This window comes from Neofelis nebulosa, chromosome 4, assembly GCF_028018385.1.
Source record: "Neofelis nebulosa isolate mNeoNeb1 chromosome 4, mNeoNeb1.pri, whole genome shotgun sequence".
Lineage (NCBI taxonomy): Eukaryota > Metazoa > Chordata > Mammalia > Carnivora > Felidae > Neofelis > Neofelis nebulosa.
In genome coordinates, this window is record NC_080785.1 from 18,405,671 (window position 1) to 18,423,764 (window position 18,094).

The 18,094-nt window shown below is 41.3% G+C and overlaps 1 protein-coding gene and 1 long non-coding RNA gene across 3 annotated transcripts in view; one reads left to right on the top strand and one right to left on the bottom strand.

The window, feature by feature from the left end:
• The window catches only part of NUP205 (nucleoporin 205), an 88,303-nt gene that overhangs the window by 2,061 nt on the left and 68,148 nt on the right, over window positions 1-18,094 (bottom strand). For both annotated transcript variants that reach the window (XM_058724179.1, XM_058724180.1), the window contains exons 35-42: window positions 16,353-16,479; window positions 10,315-10,391; window positions 8,146-8,274; window positions 7,800-7,926; window positions 3,847-4,013; window positions 2,226-2,349; window positions 1,616-1,744; window positions 990-1,063 (exon numbers count right to left, since the gene is read on the bottom strand). In XM_058724179.1, the coding sequence (XP_058580162.1) occupies window positions 990-1,063; window positions 1,616-1,744; window positions 2,226-2,349; window positions 3,847-4,013; window positions 7,800-7,926; window positions 8,146-8,274; window positions 10,315-10,391; window positions 16,353-16,479 (954 nt within the window). The remainder of the gene's footprint in view (window positions 1-989; window positions 1,064-1,615; window positions 1,745-2,225; window positions 2,350-3,846; window positions 4,014-7,799; window positions 7,927-8,145; window positions 8,275-10,314; window positions 10,392-16,352; window positions 16,480-18,094) is intronic.
• Window positions 10-1,744, top strand: LOC131508945 (uncharacterized). Its single transcript, XR_009260225.1, has 2 exons — window positions 10-69; window positions 958-1,744. It is a non-coding gene; the product is annotated as an uncharacterized LOC131508945 (long non-coding RNA).

The window sequence follows — 18,094 nt, forward strand, 5'->3', positions numbered from 1 at the left end:
ATGTCTGGTTAAGCATGGTCTGGAGGATGCTCTTTCCTGGATAAAGCCTAACCTTCAGCTTTAAGAAAGGTAGTGGCCAAGAGGGATTAGGGAAGAGTAGAGAGGCTTTATCCAATCACGGCTAGGGGGGGCGCCTGGGTGGCTCAGTCGGTTAAGTGTCTAACTTCAGCAGGCCATGATCTCACAGTCTGTGAGTTCGAGCCCGCGTCGGGCTCTGTGCTGACAGCTCAGAGCCTGGAGCCTGCTTCAGATTCTGTGTCTCCCTCTGTCTCTGTCCCTCCCCAGCTCACGCTCTGTCTCTCTTTCTCTCGAAAATAAATAAACATTAAAAAAAAAAGTTAAAAAAAAATCATGGCTAAGGACATTCAGATGCCTAGGAACAGATCCAGCTATAATTCATGTACCCTGCTAACTACTCTGTTCCCAAGACTTTCCTATTAGTTTCATATTAAGTTTTCATTTTAATTATTTTTGGAATTCTCTTCATTCATTCCAACATTACTGGCCAAGAGGTTACTAAGTACATACTACTGTATAATAATACTATGGTCTCCTAAGTGGAATTTGTAATGGCTACTCCCCATCTCTCCATTTAAATTATTTTCTGGAAAATTAAGTGCTGAGTGACACTTTGTGCCTAAAGTCGACAAAGTTAATCTAAAGAAACTGGCGGTTTCCAGATCACATGCTCAGTAATTTACTGAACTCGATGTTACACATTCCAGGCACTACTCCCCTAGGATCCCCACATATGAAACCTCATTTAATCCTGACAAAACTGTTTGAGGCTGAATTATCATTTCCGTTTCTTCACGGAGGAAATGGAGGCTCAAAATCAGGTTGTTCAAAGTCCCAGAGCTGTTGGGTGGCCAGGCACGAATTAAAATCAGGTCTTTGTACATAGCCCTGAAAATCATAAACTTATTAACATACTAGGCTCTTCCTTTGTCCTTCCAGAAAAGAACAAGGGTATGAGACTAGAACCTTACCTGGTCTATGTCATGTTGGCTCACTGCAGTCAGACCACTTCTGAAATCCAGGTTGGTTTCTGAAGCGAAGGAATCTAGAGATAAAAGACACAGTCAAAACAGCTTTACCAGGATGCGTCTACTACACCCTGGAAGAATCTGAAGACAATGAACCACAGCGCCACAGAAAACATGGGTCAAGGCTGAGAAATCTATTTCAACTTTCAGTAACTAGAAGCCCCTGGAAAGCATTTCACTTGTCTAGGTCAGGGTCTGCAAGCTTTCCTTCCGTTTCTTTCCCACTAAGGGATCCAATACAAGCTCACTGGTCAAACAGGCTCACTTAATAAAGATCATGGCCCAGGCTGACCCACATCCATTCTTCTAGAAAATTATTTGTGAGCAGGGGACTCTGGAGCTGGCCAGCCCTTAACTGCAAGAAGCTGAAGAGCAGTGTCTTAAGATGTTCATATCGTCCACACAATTTCCCATGAATAGAAGTAAAACACAAGAAATAGCCATGTCTAATAACTAAGTAGCTCTCCATTGCCCAATCCACTCTTAGTAACCTGGAAACAAAAAATAAATAAAAATGTAACTAGGTTTTCAAAGCACTGAGATCTATAGGTTTTCAGAATGAAGTTTACCTTGTAGTCTTCTGCTTTTAAATAAGGTTCTGGAGGCAAACAGGGAATCCTGAGAATCGGTGGGCGTGCAATGTAACAAGTAGTACTCCAGATGGCGCCAAAGAATAAATAGGCAGGTCTCTATGATAACTACAGAAGAGAGCTCGGACTAAAGGAAAACAATCTCATCAAACCAGCTGCTGAGGAGGGGAAAAAAGGAGAGACCGGACCACTTAGTGACATACGCACTGCCTCAGTCTAACCGACAGGGGCAAGGGTCTGTTTCCCTAGAAAGCAGCAAGACGTGTTGAGAGGAATGAGGTGGGGCCTGGGGGAAGGGGGGGGGGGGGGCACGTGTGCTGTGCCAGCACAGTCTCCAGTGTCCTTGCTTCCTATCCAGACACAGAGTGACTGTACACATTATCAGGATTACTAGCTACTCTAAAAGGTAAGGAAAAATTTTAATTTGGAAATATATTGGGCATTTACTGGAAAAAATCAACAATAATTATGTCCTTTTCCATATGCGTTTGATGCCCAAAAAATGTGAGAATCAGTAAACAGTCTCTACATGTAAAGAATCTTTTAAAGGTCACCATTCCAGTTCCCACTGTGACTTCATTAAGGATACAAGAACAAAGGGAAAGTAGTTTGGCTCGATTGTTGATCAACTTCACCAAACGCCGTCTTGCTAGGACATATTTCTGGGCAGTGGAGATTTTCTCAACACCAATAGGCATCACAGACTGACACAACTGAGAACCAGAAACAAACACAGTATTAGTGATGATGTGAACTGTAACCAAAACTTCATGGAATTCTATTCAGAGGGTCACTTGCGATAAGCACTGTGAAAAACGTTTGAAGAAGTTTAAATGTCCTTGCAGACAAGAGCTATTATCTAAGCTAGTTAGGAAGCTAGTAACTTTATAGAAAAACAGAGAGCCAAACCAATTAAATTCACAAATGAAGATTCACGTGCTGCTTTCTGGAAAAGGTCTCATCCCTGAAATAGACATTTCTAATCTGCTGATGGGCCGACCAACCCTCAACTTCCCATCAAGGTAAAACGAGATGAAACAGTAGGTTTTTCAAGCAGTAGGTTTAACACTGCCATGGAGAAGTTCTCTGACAGCTGTCATGTGTCTTCTGAAAACGTACAGTGGATTTCTACAGCCGATACAAAAATATGCTCATCGGCCAGAAACTCCCTTCATCACACCTCTATTTGGCATAAGCACAGAGATGCGATTTACAACCCAGACGCTGGGTTTGGCAGACGGGCTGGGAGGGCGCCACACGCTTCACTGGGAGGCTGCGGGCCCCCTGCGAGGACTGGCACGGCCCATGAGCTGCAATGGGAGGAGGAGGGGCTGTCGGCTGTAAGCCACCCGATTCCAGGGCTCGCCTGAACCCCACCAATAACTCCCACCTCGGTACGTGCTAGCTGGGTGGCTTCGGGTAAGTTATTCAAACTTCCAGTGCCTCCATTTCCTCATCTGAGAAAAAAGGCTCATGTGTTGAGCCAGAACTTGTAGCTCAGGGCCTGGCACATGGAAAACACTCAGTGTTCTTAAAAAGAGTGGCAAGAAGGGGCAGGCTTGACTACTCTGAAGAGTGACATCGAGTTTTTGGGGGAGTTGGTGCAAACCAGGAATGGCAAATCGGTTCAACATCGAGGCTGCCAAAGGACACCAAGAAGCTCCAGCACTGGGCAAGAGATACCGTGTAGTCCGGCTACTGAGGGAGCAAGCCCGGCAACTCAGCATCTTTAGCTGCAATAAACGTCAGCGAGTGATTCTGGCTCGTTGAGAGCAGGCAGTCAAGTCTGATCTGCCATCCCGTTTGTCTGAAAAATTCACTCAACAGATACTGAAGATGCTGAAGGCACAGAGGCATCTTAAGGGGTCACTTCTACTGAATAAGCATCTGCAATGGACACCCAAGTTTCTCAGCACAGTATAAATTACCAAAACCCTCCTTCAAAGGCCAGCTGCCGTTCTACCGGAGGGCGGGTGGTGTTCTTAAACAAGCGCAGCTTCACTGTATTTCAGTGACGTGCTACTCTGCTTCTGAGGCGTGGTGCTAAGGTGAGGGGCTCTTCTTAAAGCCACACAGAGGAACCACTTCAAGCCCTTTCGTCTCCCTGCATACATCATCTTTGCTCACAAGTCTGACACCAGTATTCTGGTCCTTGTGAGGAAAAGCGAAGGCTTCTCAGAAATCTCCACAGCTCATGATGAGGTTCATACCTCTTTTATCTCATCAGGTGGAAGTTGCTCTACATTCTGAAGTTTGTTGACACTCCGTCGATGGCTGTCGTAATAGCTGAAGAAATCATTAGCGCTCTGTTTCAGCAGGTAGACAATAATGCCCAAACCGGGCAGGCGCCAATATGGAATCACTGGAGCTTGAGTATCTAATAGAGTTGATAATAAAAAACGATGTTCCACTTATAAGAATTTGATATGAATCTCGAATGACCTGTTTTGGTTTTTTTTTTTTTTTTTTTTTTAATTTTTTTTTCAACATTTTTAATTTATTTTTGGGACAGAGAGAGACAGAGCATGAACGGGGGAGGGGCAGAGAGAGAGGGAGACACAGAATCGGAAACAGGCTCCAGGCTCCGAGCCATCGGCCCAGAGCCTGACGCGGGGCTCGAACTCACGGACCGCGAGATCGTGACCTGGCTGAAGTCGGACGCTTAACCGACTGCGCCACCCAGGCGCCCCTGTTTTGGTTTTTTTTTAATTATTATTTATTTATTGGGGGGGGGGAGGGGCAGAAAGGGACGGAGAGAGAGAATCCCAAGCAGACTCTGTGCTCTCGGTGCAGAACCCGATGCGGGGCTTGATTCCACAATGGGGAATGGGATTATGACCCATGGGGTCATGGGATTATGACCCCAGCCAAAATCAAGATTTGGACACTTAACTGAATGAGTCACCCAGATGCCCCTCAAATCACCTGTTTTAAAAGGATATGCCAAGAATTGAAGGGCATGTAACCTATTATTAAAACCAACCCAAGACTACTTTTTTAAAAAAATTTTTTCAATGGTTATTAATTTATTTTGAGAGAGAGAGAGAGAGAGAGAGGGAGAGAGAGAGAGAGAGAGTGTTAGCAAGTGAGGTAGGGGCAGAGAGAGAGAGAGGGAGAGAGAGAATCCTAAGCAGGCTCCGCACTGTCAGTGCAGAGCCTGACGAGGGGCTTGAACCCATGAACTGTGAGATCATGACCTAAACCAAAGTCAAGAGTTGGATGCTTAACTGACGGAGCCACCCAGGAGCCCCAACCCAAACCCACTTTTAAATACTTCTGACAGTTCAGAGGAGGGGTTAGGAGCTACTATGATCAGATATGTGCATAAAGCTGAAGACCTGAAGAGAATAAGGAAATCTGGCCGATGGGACACTGACAGAACTTTCCCTTTATCGGGGGGAAGACCTCTTTCAGAACCATTAATTATAAACCTTTGCATCCAGCTTCTCCCCCCGCCCCCGCCATGAACACACAGACGCAAGCCTCACACACAAGTCTGGAGTTTCCTGGCCCCAGGCGAGTAATTCCTGCTTTACCCTACAGCTCTGGTTATGTGGATTCACTTCTGGTCTGCATCTTTCTGGTTGCTGAATTCCCAGCTCAAAGTCATTCTTCCCAAGAGAAGGAGAACACTAACTGAGATATTCAAATAATATAATGAAATTTAAACTTCAACAATTCTCTTAGCACCATAAGTCCTTTTGGGTAAGAAAACAAAATGATCTGCCTTTTACCTGACTAGCTTCTGATGAAGGTACAAAGGAACAATGGGATGTCGGGAAAGTTTTCTGCAAAGGGAAGAGCTGGCAGGACTGGCGCAGTGGAGCAACTTCCCCTTTGATCGAGGGATTTCTTGAGAAACGCCTTAGTAATTTCAAGTTCAATTCGGAGATAATCTTTGTTCAGTGGCTCTAACTGCCACGAATACTGCAGGGAGATGTGCATTGGCTTCCTTCTCCACTGTCTCCCTTAACTTTGCTTCTAAGTCACATTTCACAGGTCTTCGTGAAGAGTGGAAGTGAGAAAACAGTTCCTTGTCAGTGGATGTTTCCACCAACCAGGACATCCTGGACTCACATCAGTTGCCAGGTTTCCCTTTCTAGTCCTCAGTGAAGATGGGACAGTCTCTATGATACAGAGCCTTCTGCTGGTGAAATTAGGTACTCTGGTGCCCAGGAACGTCTGTATCATTATCTAGTCTGGCAGGAACACATCCAGAAAGAGAATGGTCCAATGCTGACAGTACTCTGGCACATATCAGGAGTTCTCACACGCTAACCTGCTCAAGTCTAGAAAGTACTAAGGTGTGCAGAAGCTACCAGACTTAGCTTCATGGGGGCTGCTCACAAAAGAGCTGACTATAGAAAGCAGATTCTGCAGCAAAGATCACAAGGTCCAGGGAGTAGAAGTGCTATAGGAAAGGGCCCTGGACCACAAGTAATAGTACATATACTAAATGATAGACAATAATGACAACAGCAATAATGAAAATAATAAGAGCTAACATTTAGGCAGTGCTAAGGACCAGACACTGTTCTAAAGCATTTCACAGACATTAACACATTTAATCCTTACACTAAAAAGGAGCTTGTTATTACTCCCATTTTACAGATGAGGAAACTGAGGCACAAAGAGGGTTAAATAATTTTTCTGAAGTCATATGAATAGTCACTTAGAGAATTGGGATTCAAGTCTAGGCAGTTCATCATCGGTCTATATTCTTAACTGCTAAGGTTAAGCTACTTCTCTACAACTAAATGTTCTTGAACTTACTACATACCTACCCACGCCGTGTCTACAATTGGCAAAGGTATGTATGCTTATTAAATCTTTAAAAAGTCTGAGGAAAAATAAAAACCAATATATAAGCCATCATAAAGTTCATCATTAAGTATTAAAGATCAAAGAATGATCCAGTATGGGAAAGATGTGCTCAAAGTGAGAAGAAGCTAAATGAAATTTTAATAATTACTAATGATACATTATTAGCATATGATTGTTTTCGGAGAATAAATGACAAAACTACAATTTCATTTAAAAATATTTAAAAAAATTTTTTTAATGTTTATTGTTTTAGAGAGAGAGAGAGCACAAGCTAGGGGGGAAAGAGGGCAGGAGGGAGGGGAAGGGGGAGGGAGAGGGAGAGAGATTGAGGCAGAATCCCAAGCAGGCTCCATGCTATCAGCAGAGAGCCTGATGCAGGGGTCAAACCCATGAACTGTGAGATCATGACCTGAGCCGAAGTTAGACGCTTAACCAACTGAGCCACCCAGGTGTCCATCACTTGAAAATGTTATGCTCAGGTCAAGTTTGTATGAAAATGTTTGATTCAAGGGAGAAGAAAAGGGCCCCCCTGGTCACTTTATAATAGAGTTACACAAATAGAGTCAGTTCTTGGCACCAGTTACATGAGACAGTGGTTATATATTGTTAAACTAATATATTTTTCATAACATCATTCTATTAAGTATTTTAAGTGATTAAGTAATTTCCAGGGAAAATAAGATCTTGAAGGAGATAAAAATGTGACAAAATGATTTTCAGAAACCTCACACAAAGAGCTTCCGGAAATCAGCAGCAGTCCATTCCATTACCACCATTGAGATCAGAATGGGTTTTGGCTTCTGAGTGGCCCATGGGATAACCACTTCAATCAACCCTTAGCCCTCCCTTTCCAGATCTTGCCGACTGTGTCATTAGGAAATCATGGGCTATGTCAGCTCACTTAGCATCTACATTTTAATTTGCTATGGTACAGAAACCTGGAGCTATAATACAGGACCCAATTTAGCCATGCATTCAGCTTAACATAATTTCACATCTAAACTGTTACATTTTCACATTTTTCACCCGACTAGCTTAATCACCAATCCTAGATCCTTTCTTTGGCATCTCAGATACTATTCAAAACCACACTCTCCCCACAAGGCTCTTCTATTTAGAAATTTATCCTCAGAAAATCTTGAATTTCTCTGTCCTCTCCAGCTCTCTAGACTATCCACAAGACTAACGACGCCAACTCCTTACCGCCCCTTAAAGTCATTTACAAATTTTCCCACTAATGACACATAAAGAAAACACTGCATCTCACTGGAGCCAACTAGAGCCTGTCTTAATCACAGCAACTTAATATTCAAATACAGAAGGAAACGACTCGGCTCACCTTGCCGGGGTCCATCTCTATTAATGGTTTCTGACAGGCTCGGGGTGAAGAGGCACATAGCATGTTGAAAGGTGGGGGAGCTCTGTAACAGGAGTGACTGGCAATATTCCATGACATTGGCACAGATCTACAATGGAAGAGTAACAGTGACAAAAATATTAGTTCCCCAAATGCCCAATATCATGGAACTCCAGAATTGAAGGAAAACAAAGCTAGTGATCAATCTGTAAAATTACAACAAAGCTCTAAATCAATCTGTAAAACCACTCACATCTGTTGTTTTCATCACGCTTCCAAAAAACACACAGATGTTCAAGAACGGATACACAACGCTCACTCCTCTTACCTGCTGCATGGCCAGTTCAAGCTCATCTTTCTTGCTCACTCTATCTCCCTCCACATTATCATCTTGAAATTTAAACTGACGCAGTCTGTCAGAGCCCCCAAAGCGGCTCAGGAGTCCTAAGCACTGGCGCTAAGAAAGAGAAAGATACTTTGTTCAGAGCCAATCCGGTAGGTGTAAAATCAGCTACCCCTCTTTGAGGGATATAAAAAAGAAGAACTCACTGGGGAGTGGAATCACTCTCTAAAGCATCTGATTTCTTACCTCCAACTGAGGCACTGAAGTTAGCACAATAAAATTCACCTTTTTGCAAATGTATCTGCTTGGCAGTCAACTCACTAAAAGAACATCATTTTTTTTTTTTTTAGCAGTTAATCCCCATTACATTGTAAACATTAGAGAATATTCTGTATCACACCAAATAATTCCTTGGTAGATACCGATTAAATAAACACAAGTTGATAAATAATGAGAAGCAAAATGAGATGGCAAACAGAAGACAGTTTGTAACAAGCATGTCCGTGATAATGTTGTCTATGAATGCTCAAGTTTAAAGGCTATTTCTCCTATAGCCGCCTCTGGGGACTTTGTAAAGGGGCTGAGAACACACAGGTACCCTTGGCAGATAAAATGAAGATGTCCTCTCCTTGAAATGTTGCTACTTTTGACCCAACAATACCATTTTTCCTAAGGTTCTTAAAGAGAAGGACAAGATTTTCAAAATTGGTAATATGCCTATCTAGTGATTGCAATCAGAGATGTGGGTTTCCATAGCAGGTACCTGACTTCTTGCTATGTGATCTACAACAAGTTACTTAACTTCCAGAAGCCTCAATGCTCACATTCTTAGGAAAATAGCGATTCCTACCTTACTTGTTGTCAGGATTACCTGAGACAAAGAATTGTATTTATAGTGCTTAGTCTATAGTGCTCTGCACATAATAAATGGACATTAAAAACATGCACTTTGAAAACTGGTATCACACACACCTACATTCATATACAGACATACATAGATATATAATAGCTTATGTAAACTGATGTTAGTTTACATATTAAGACTGGATAAGGCAAAACATATCGAAAAGATTACAATATAAGTTTATTTTACCAAAACAGTTATATCTATTTTTAAGAGATTACCTGCCGTTTGCTACCCTTACAGACAAAACAAATGCACTAAAACATTTCTTTCACCTTATGAAAGACCCATCAAAAATATCTTTTTCTCCCTACCAATGAAAAACATTAGACGACAAAAAAAAAAAAAAAAAAAAAAGAAAGAGAAGATAAGAGAAGAGAAGAGTCTTTGGGTATTGCTGGTGAGAGTACCATCCTTTCGGGAGTGCTGTTTGATAATGACTCAACATGTACTGTGTGTGCACCCTTGGACCCAGTGATACCAGTTATTGCTATCTAATCTCTAGTTCAAAAATTTGTACCCAAAAATGCTGATAGCGGCACTTTTCTTTTGGAAACTTGAAACAACAGTTCATGAAAAGAGGACTGGTTGGTTAAGAAAATTACTATATCAAAACCAATGAAATATAAATTCTAGTATATAAATATAATTACTCTGCAGCCAATCAAAAACGAAGATGTCCGGATCAAAGCAGGCCAGGAGGCTCCCAGAAAGACTGTGGTAAATATCTAGTTGATAAGCTATCTAATATGCTTGAATATATTAAAGGAGATCACACAACTGGAAGAGAGCTTAGAAATAAACACATAAAAACCAAGCAAATAAAAAAAAGAAATAATTATTCACTCTACGGAAAACATAATGTTGTGCCCAAAAGTAACCTATCACCCATTCTTATTCAAATACTATATTTACATAATAATAACAGCAGAACACTAAGTACTGATCTAATCAAATTCATAATTATATTGAGTTTCAGCAGTGGGTGGAGGGGTGTTGTGAGAAGTGTCCATACTGTATGGTGGAAGAAAAGGAAAAAAAGGGATCTTAAGTTCTCACCCTTCTCAATGGAAAATCAATAGATGATTCCTAAATTTCAAAAATAAGCATATTTATTTAGAGATAATAGATTAAAAACCGTTGAGAGGGTTTGCCCAAATCCAGGAAACAGAATAGGGAGGATGGATAAGAGGGCTGTTGTATTTTGTTGTCTTACAGTACTACTCTTTAAAGAAGTAAGAGTCAGTTACCTGGAATCTTCCAATATGTCCCTGTAGCTCCATTAGAGATCCTTCATTTGCATCAATATCAAGTTCACTTAATATACCTGATAAAATTTGGAATGCTTTTAAATACAGTTTTATGGTCAACAAAATAAAAACATTTAAAAACTAGGAAGAACAATTCTAGTATTTTATATTCTTTATGTACAAGAAAAGACACAGACTTGCCACAAAGGAGTTCTGGGAAATACAACTTCACAAAGACTATAAGCACACCACTACATGTTCGCTCAAATGCAATCTAAATCTAGACTGAATTTGTGATTTCATAAGGCACTTTTTAAAGTTTTTGAGATAAATCTACTTTTTATTTATAACCATAAAAGTTAAAAATGTTCTAAACTCAGAAGTAAATTACTCTCTCCTGCTGAAAGTTTAGGATATAAAACACTAAAAATGAAATGTATTTCTTTTTTCTTTTAACTCTTCTAGGTACTGTATCATCTGATTTTTTTTTTTCTTTTCCCCTTAGGCAAAGTAGAGTTTGCACGTACACACAAAAGTTCCCATTAAACTTCTGTTTAGACTTATTACAGAATTCTTAAATCAAGTTGATCAATCTTACAGTACCGGGATGAACACCCTTTACTTCCAGGTTCTCCAGGTAAACACGCAGCTCACTCACTCTGCTGGTTTCTTCCTTTCCTCCATGGCTGTACTCATGCTCATGACCCACCTGAACCCATCCTAGCCACCCTTTGTTTTCACAATCTCCTTAATTCAGTCCTTACCTCCAAGCATACGCTCTAGAGCATGTAACCCAGAACCTTATCTTTTGCTCCTTATAGTAACAAGACCTCCTCTTTGTAGATTTCTCAGCCCATGACCTCACATGCTGGCTTGGCCCACCTGTGCCTCATTACTCCACTAGATCCCATTCCTTCCCTTCTCCACCTCCTCTGGGAGTTTGCTCTGAGGATCACTTTTCCAGCTTATCCAAATCTACCCTGCCACAGAAGATTTTTCCTATTTGAAAACACGTTCAGGTCTCTCTTGTACTCCAAAAAATAAAACCCCCAAATAAGCGAACATATGGTTAATATCAAATTCTTGAAATATTTTGTCCACATTTGCTGCTTGTATTTTTAAACCCTCTTTCCCATCCTACCCCTTAAAGCTGGACCTTGTACCTAACACCGCCATGAAATGTGGGCCTTTTCCTCTCTGTTCTCAAGTTTCCTGATTTCTGCAACATGTATTGCTATTCCCCAGTTCCTTTTTTCCACCTGCTGCCTCTCTTTAAAAGACTACTTGGGAGGCACCTGACTGGCTCAGTCAGTGGAAGATGCAACTCTTGATCTCAGGGTTGTAAGTTCAAGCCCCATGTTGGGTGTAGAGATTACTTAAAAACAGAATCTTTGGGGCGCCTGGGTGGCTCAGTCGGTTAAGCGTCCGACTTCAGCTCAGGTCACGATCTCGCAGTCCGTGAGTTCGAGCCCTGCGTCGGGCTCTGGGCTGATGGCTCAGAGCCTGGAGTCTGCTTCCGATTCTGTGTCTCCCTCTCTCTCTGCCCCTGCCCCGTTCATGCTCTGTCTCTCTCCGTCTCAAAAATAAATAAAACGTTTAAAACAAAAAAAAAAAACAGAATCTTAAAAAAAAAAAAAAAAAAAAAAGACTACCAATTTCTGTAAGACGCTCTCAGTTTCTATAAGATGCTTCTGCTAAGTGCCAAATGAGTACTAGGTGTACCATTTACATTGGTCTCAACTCCAAAACACTTTCCAGAATATTTGTGGGTCATAGAAAAAAAATTAACCTTTTGGTCAGTATTTGAGGAGGTATGACATAACCGGTATGAGGCTAGACAATATGGGGGACACAGTTATAAATGGGCTTAAAATTTAATGTGAGAATTTAAGATAAAAAAAATATATAGTAAAATTACAGGAGAACACAAAAAAGTATGTCCTCAAAGGCTAAACTGTGCAGAGTGGGGCTGATAGGAGTGAAAACTGTTACAAGTTTGTCTGAAACTTTTGGGAGGGTGTTTGTCATTATCTTCAGAAGAAAAATTTAAGTGTTTTTATTTTCTGGCCAACGACTGCCAGGCATTTATCAAGCCTACCAGCTCAAATCTACAAAAATGCCTATATATACACATAGACACACATACACAGACATACATACACAGTTATTAAATGCAACACTGTTGGAAATTTTTTAAAAAGCTTAGAAACAGTAAACATGTTACAGGTGTCTGGTTAAAGAACAAAGACCTGGTTAACTCTCGCAACTGGAAAATGATACCCAATTTAAAAGAATGAGGTAGGAGCTCTATGTGGTGAGGGAAAAGATCTCCAAGACAAACTGGAAAAAAAGAAGTTACCTACATAGCAGTGTGTATCATCTGATTTCACTTGTGTAGGGAGGGGACAATTTGACGCCATATGCATAGAAACTTCTCAAAAAAATAAGCTAAGTTGATACCTAATTCCTTTTAGAGAACGAGAACTGCTGGTCGCTGTTCCCTAAACCACTTTAGACAGCCGCTGCACCACTTTTACTTTTCTTTTGTTGGAATTTATCACGAGCCTGTGAAACTGCTGGGGCACCTGGGTGGCTCAGGTGGTCGGTCATCCAACTCCTGATTTCAACTCGGGTCATGATCTCGTGGTCATGCGATCAGGTCCTGCTTTGGGCTTTGTGCTAACTGGAAGGAGCCGGTTCGGGATTCTCTCTCTCCCTCTCTCTCTGCCCCTCTCTGCTTGTACTTGCTCCCTCCCTCTCTCACTCTCAATAAACAAACAAAAAAACATTAATAAGATAAAATAAAGTGCTTTTCTTAATACAATCTTAATACGATGACAGGGTCAAATGATGCTATTAGCAAAATACAGAAAATTTAGGCATTTAAAAAAGTTACTGACAGAAGACTTCAGGAATAAAACCACCTTGTCAGAGAGGATTTGATAAAAGGTAAATTCTCTTGGGGCGCCTGGGTGGCTCAGTCGGTTAAGCGTCCGACTTCGGCTCAGGTCACGATCTCGCGGTCCGGGAGTTCGAGCTCCGCGTCGGGCTCTGTGCTGACTGCTCAGAGCCTGGAGCCTGTTTCAGATTCTGTGTCTCCCCCTCTCTCTGACCCTCCCCCGTTCATGCTCTGTCTCTCTCTGTCTCAAAAATAAATAAATGTTAAAAAAACATTTAAAAAAAAAAAAAAGGTAAATTCTCTCGATACCTAACTCAGCACTTCTAGGCTAAGATGGCAGAATGAAGGAGCATCACAGAATGTCCCTCCTGTCATCAACCTACAAAATGAACAAAATTCAGCACAAGGGGGTGGGGGAAGAATTATGCCATAAATAGCGAAAAATGGTGATGGCAAAGAAAAAAAACTAGAGAAAATTCTGAAGTAAGCAGCACGATTCAGCCCATGACCCTTATTCCACTCCTCAGAAGCAATGTCAAAAAAAAAAAAAAGAAGATTAAACCAAAAACATTTGCAAATTCTCGTGGACACTCTTCAATTTGCAGAGGAGCCTTTTACAGTACTTAGGTAAGGCCCCAGGGAAACCAAGGGGAAACCGGTTAGGAGAACCACTACAAAGCACTGTGGGACCTCAGCAGAGGCAGGAAGGACAGCCTGACTTGGTATCATTGAAAGACACTGGCATGAGTGGGGAATGAGCACGACAAGCGCACGGCACTGGGACACACCGTGACTGGGCAGAGTGGAAGCTGGGCTCTCCTCAGAATAAGCACAGGCCTAAGCACTCTGCCCAGCCAAACCCGCTCCCTCTCCCAATACCACGGGCTCAAACACTGACACCCCTCAGAGAGGAAAGCATATCGGTGGTGGGGTAGAATCCTGGGCTGGCCTCAGCCTTCTCCATAGCAACATAAAGTGGAGATAGTGTAGCCTACTAGTTAACTGCACAGGCTCAGAAGCCATATTGGCTGGGAAACTACACCAGCAGTATTATCTATGTGACTTTGGACAAGGTAACCTCTCTGTGCCTCAGTTTTCTCATCTGTAAAATGTGGAAAACAGTTCTACCTCTTAAGACCCTTGTGAGAATTAAATAAATATGCTAAGTGTTTAAAGAAATAGTACTTGGCACATTATGCTTAATAAATGCAAGCTGTTATCATTAATATTATAAGTTCTGAGGGAAAGAATCATAATCAGCCATGCCATCTTTCACGAAAAGAGGCAACCTGTATTTTTTTTTAATGTTTATTTATTTTTGAGAGAGAGAGAGAGACAGATAGAGACAGAGCATGAGTGAGGGAGGGGCAGAGAGAGAGGGAGACACAGAATCTGAAGCAGGCTCCAGGCTCTGAGCTGTCAGCACAGAGCCTGATGTGGGGCTCAAACCCACGAGCTGTGAAATCATGACCTGAGCCGAAGTCAGACGCTTAACCAACTGAGCCACCCACGTGCCTCCCCTTTATTTAAAAAAATTTTTTTAATGTTTATTTTTGAGAGAGAGACAGAGCATGAATGGGGGGGGGGGGGCGAGAGAGGGAGAAAAAGAGGCAACTTTTATCTTTAAAAAAAATTTTTTTTAATATTTATTTTTGAGAGAGAGAGCGGCGAGAGAGCGAGTGAGCATGAGCGAGGGAGGGGCAGAGAGAGAGGGAGACACAGAATCTGAAGCAGGCTCCAGGCTCTGAGCTGTCAGCACAGAGCCTGATGTGGGGCTCGAACCCATGAGCTGTGAAATCATGACCTGAGCTGAAGTCGGACACTTAACAAACTGAGCCACCCAGGTGTTTCCCCTTTTTTTAAAAAATTTTAATGTTTATTTATTTTTGAGAGAGAGAGAGAGACAGAGTATGAGCAGGGGAGGGGCAGAGAGAGAGGGAGAAAAAGAGGCAACCTTTAGATGCTGATAAACATTAGAAAATTCAGGGACTATAATATACTTTTTCTTGGGGGAAAGGACCTCAGTACAAATTAAAAATACCAAGAGATAAATCGAAAGAAAGAACTAAGAACAGTGAAGCTGTGGGGGAAAAAAAACAATGGTGTGTTTCAGTGAATGCATGTAAATATACAAGTAAAACTGAACAGCTGAAGGTTTCACGGGTACAGGTATGAATGTAAATAAAACCTGAAAAAATAATAACAAATATTTTATTTGTTATTTATTATTATTTTTAAATATTTTATTTTTTATTAAATTTTTTAAATAAATTTATTTATTTATTTTATTTTGATTCAGCCTTCCATACTATAGGAGTTAATTGATTCTGTCTAAAATATACAGGTGGTAAGGAAATTCAAAGGAAAAAAAATAACCAAATATCTTAATAATGTTTCATAATCTTTTTTTCCTTCTTAATCACAGTGATCATTTAAGAACTAATAGCTCTTGTAATCTTGTAGTAAAAAAAAAACATTTGTCTAGAACTCAACAAGGTCTTCAGTTTTTCTTTCAATTAATTTCTTTTTCTTTTGAGAGAGAGAGAAGGGGAGAGAAAGAGAGAGAGATAGGGGGAGGGACAGAGAAAGAAGGAGAGAGAGAATCCCAAGCAGACTGCACTGTCGGCACAGGGCCTGAAATGGGGCTCAATCTCATGAGCCACGAGATCACGACCTGAGTCAAGATCACGCGTCAGATGCTTAGCCAACTGAGCCACCCAGGTGTTCCTCTCTTCAATTAATTTCTTAATCTGTTAAACTCACATAAAATTAAATAGTTTTCTAACAATGCACGTGAAAAATAATGTCATTCTCGTAAGTTATCTCTGTGTGCCTCCGTCCCTGTCTCGTATACATACGTATAAAACAACATTTGAAAGGCTCGCTTCTGCAGCACATATACTAAAAAAACACTTGGTAAATTCTAGGCAGTGAGGTTTTGAGTAGTCATTATTTTCTTGAACTCTGAATTTTTGTATGACATATATCACTCTTATAAATAAAAACTTACTAATTAAAAAAAAAAGCAGTTAATGGTTAGGACCAATTTCAAGCAAGTCCTACGTATAAGAACCTCATTCTATTAAGCGTACGTCAGTCCGTAAAGAATTTCAAAGTCCATCCAACATAATCGACTCACCAGGAAGTGCTGCTTTACTTATAATTCCTGTCAGTAGAGCCAGTTCCTGCAGGGACCCAGCGCTCACGTCCTGGCAGCGCAGGATTGCTTGGATGGTATCAGAATGCGAAATGAGAAACTGCAACACCTGAGCCGAGGAGAAGGGAGCGGAATGGAAAAAACAGAGGTCAACAGGAGAAAACTGTATTATGAATTTATCCTTCATCTTTTTTTAGTAACGCTGAAGCCAGAAATTCAATGTCATGAATCACAATGAACGTAATATAAGAATCGTCTTTTGCATTTATGTGGCTTATTTCTTCAAGAAGCAAATATTTACCTAAAATTCACAAGAAAGATCATTTCAAAGTTTAGAAATTACTGTATTTAGAGGCTACGGTTGAAAAGTATAACTTAGAACTACTGTATGAATACTGTTACTTAACTCTCAGTTTCTTTATTTTTGTCCAAGTGGAACTAGAACAGGAGTTTAAAATAAATGGATATAAAAATGACTTACTGAATTTAAGCTGCTCTATAAAAATCTGATTGGCCTGACATGGGGACAATCACATAAAAGCTTTTGTTAAATGCTCCTTTTGATATGGTAAATACAAATGAGAGAAAAACCCTGCCCTCTAAACTGCGCCCTTCCACACTGGCATTTTCCAGCGTACCATCATGGACTCAGTTTCACACGGGATGGGATGTCTCCTCAACTCGATTGAACGCCTTGAAGGCTGAGCCTCTATGCCAAAACAAGCCAAACATCTGAATCGCTCAGCAACTGTGTCCCTTTTGAGGTTTTAATTCAGATTCCTGGCCTTAGCCCGTAACTGCTGGATGTGGTGCTCCGTAATCTGTGTTTTTAAAACAAGCTCCTTGGGGGATTCTGCGAGAGCCGGTACAAGAGTGGCATTAGAGAATCTTATATCATCACAACGTCCCACTTGGAATAAAAAGAAATCTTAATCTCAATAAAAGAGAAGACAGGGGAAGTCTCTGAGTTTTAAAGAACTGACCCAAAGGCCACATATGAAAGGGGTAAGATGTACTAACGCAGTATAAAACAAGATGTCGAGGCGCCTGGGTGGCTCAGTCGGTTGAGTGTCCGACCCTTGATATTAGCTCAGGTCATGATCCCGGGGTTGTGGGATCAAGTCTCACATAGGGCTGCACACTGAGCATGGAGACTGCTTAGGATTCTTTCTCTCTCACCCCCTCTGCCCCTCCCCGACTCACGTGCTCTCTCTCTTAAAAAAAGGGAAGAAAGAAAAAACTGGTGCCTAGGTGGCTCAGTCTGTTAAGTGCCCACCTTCGGCTCAGGTAATGATCTCATGGTTCTTGGGTTTGAGACCCGCACCAGGCTCTGCACTGACAACGTGGAGCATGCTTGGGATTCTCTCTCTCTCCTTTTCTTTCTGCCCCTCCCCCACTCGGGGGCGCACTCACGTGTGTGCACACAAGCACACTCTCTCGAAATAAATAAACTTAAAAAATTTTAAAAAATACATAAACAAAACAAAACAAAACAAAACAAAACACGGCGCTATGTTAGAAACAGCAGCATTCTACCCTGGTGACATAAGCCTGGAGACTGAAGACAGGGAAAGCACATAACATTACCATGAAGTATTGGGACACAGTTCTGGAGGGTGTTGCAATAATAGGGCAAAACAATAAAGACTCCAGAGTCATAATGATAAGTCGGTGAATGGCTAGATTATATATTGTATTATTAGTTTAAAGAGACAAAGATTTCT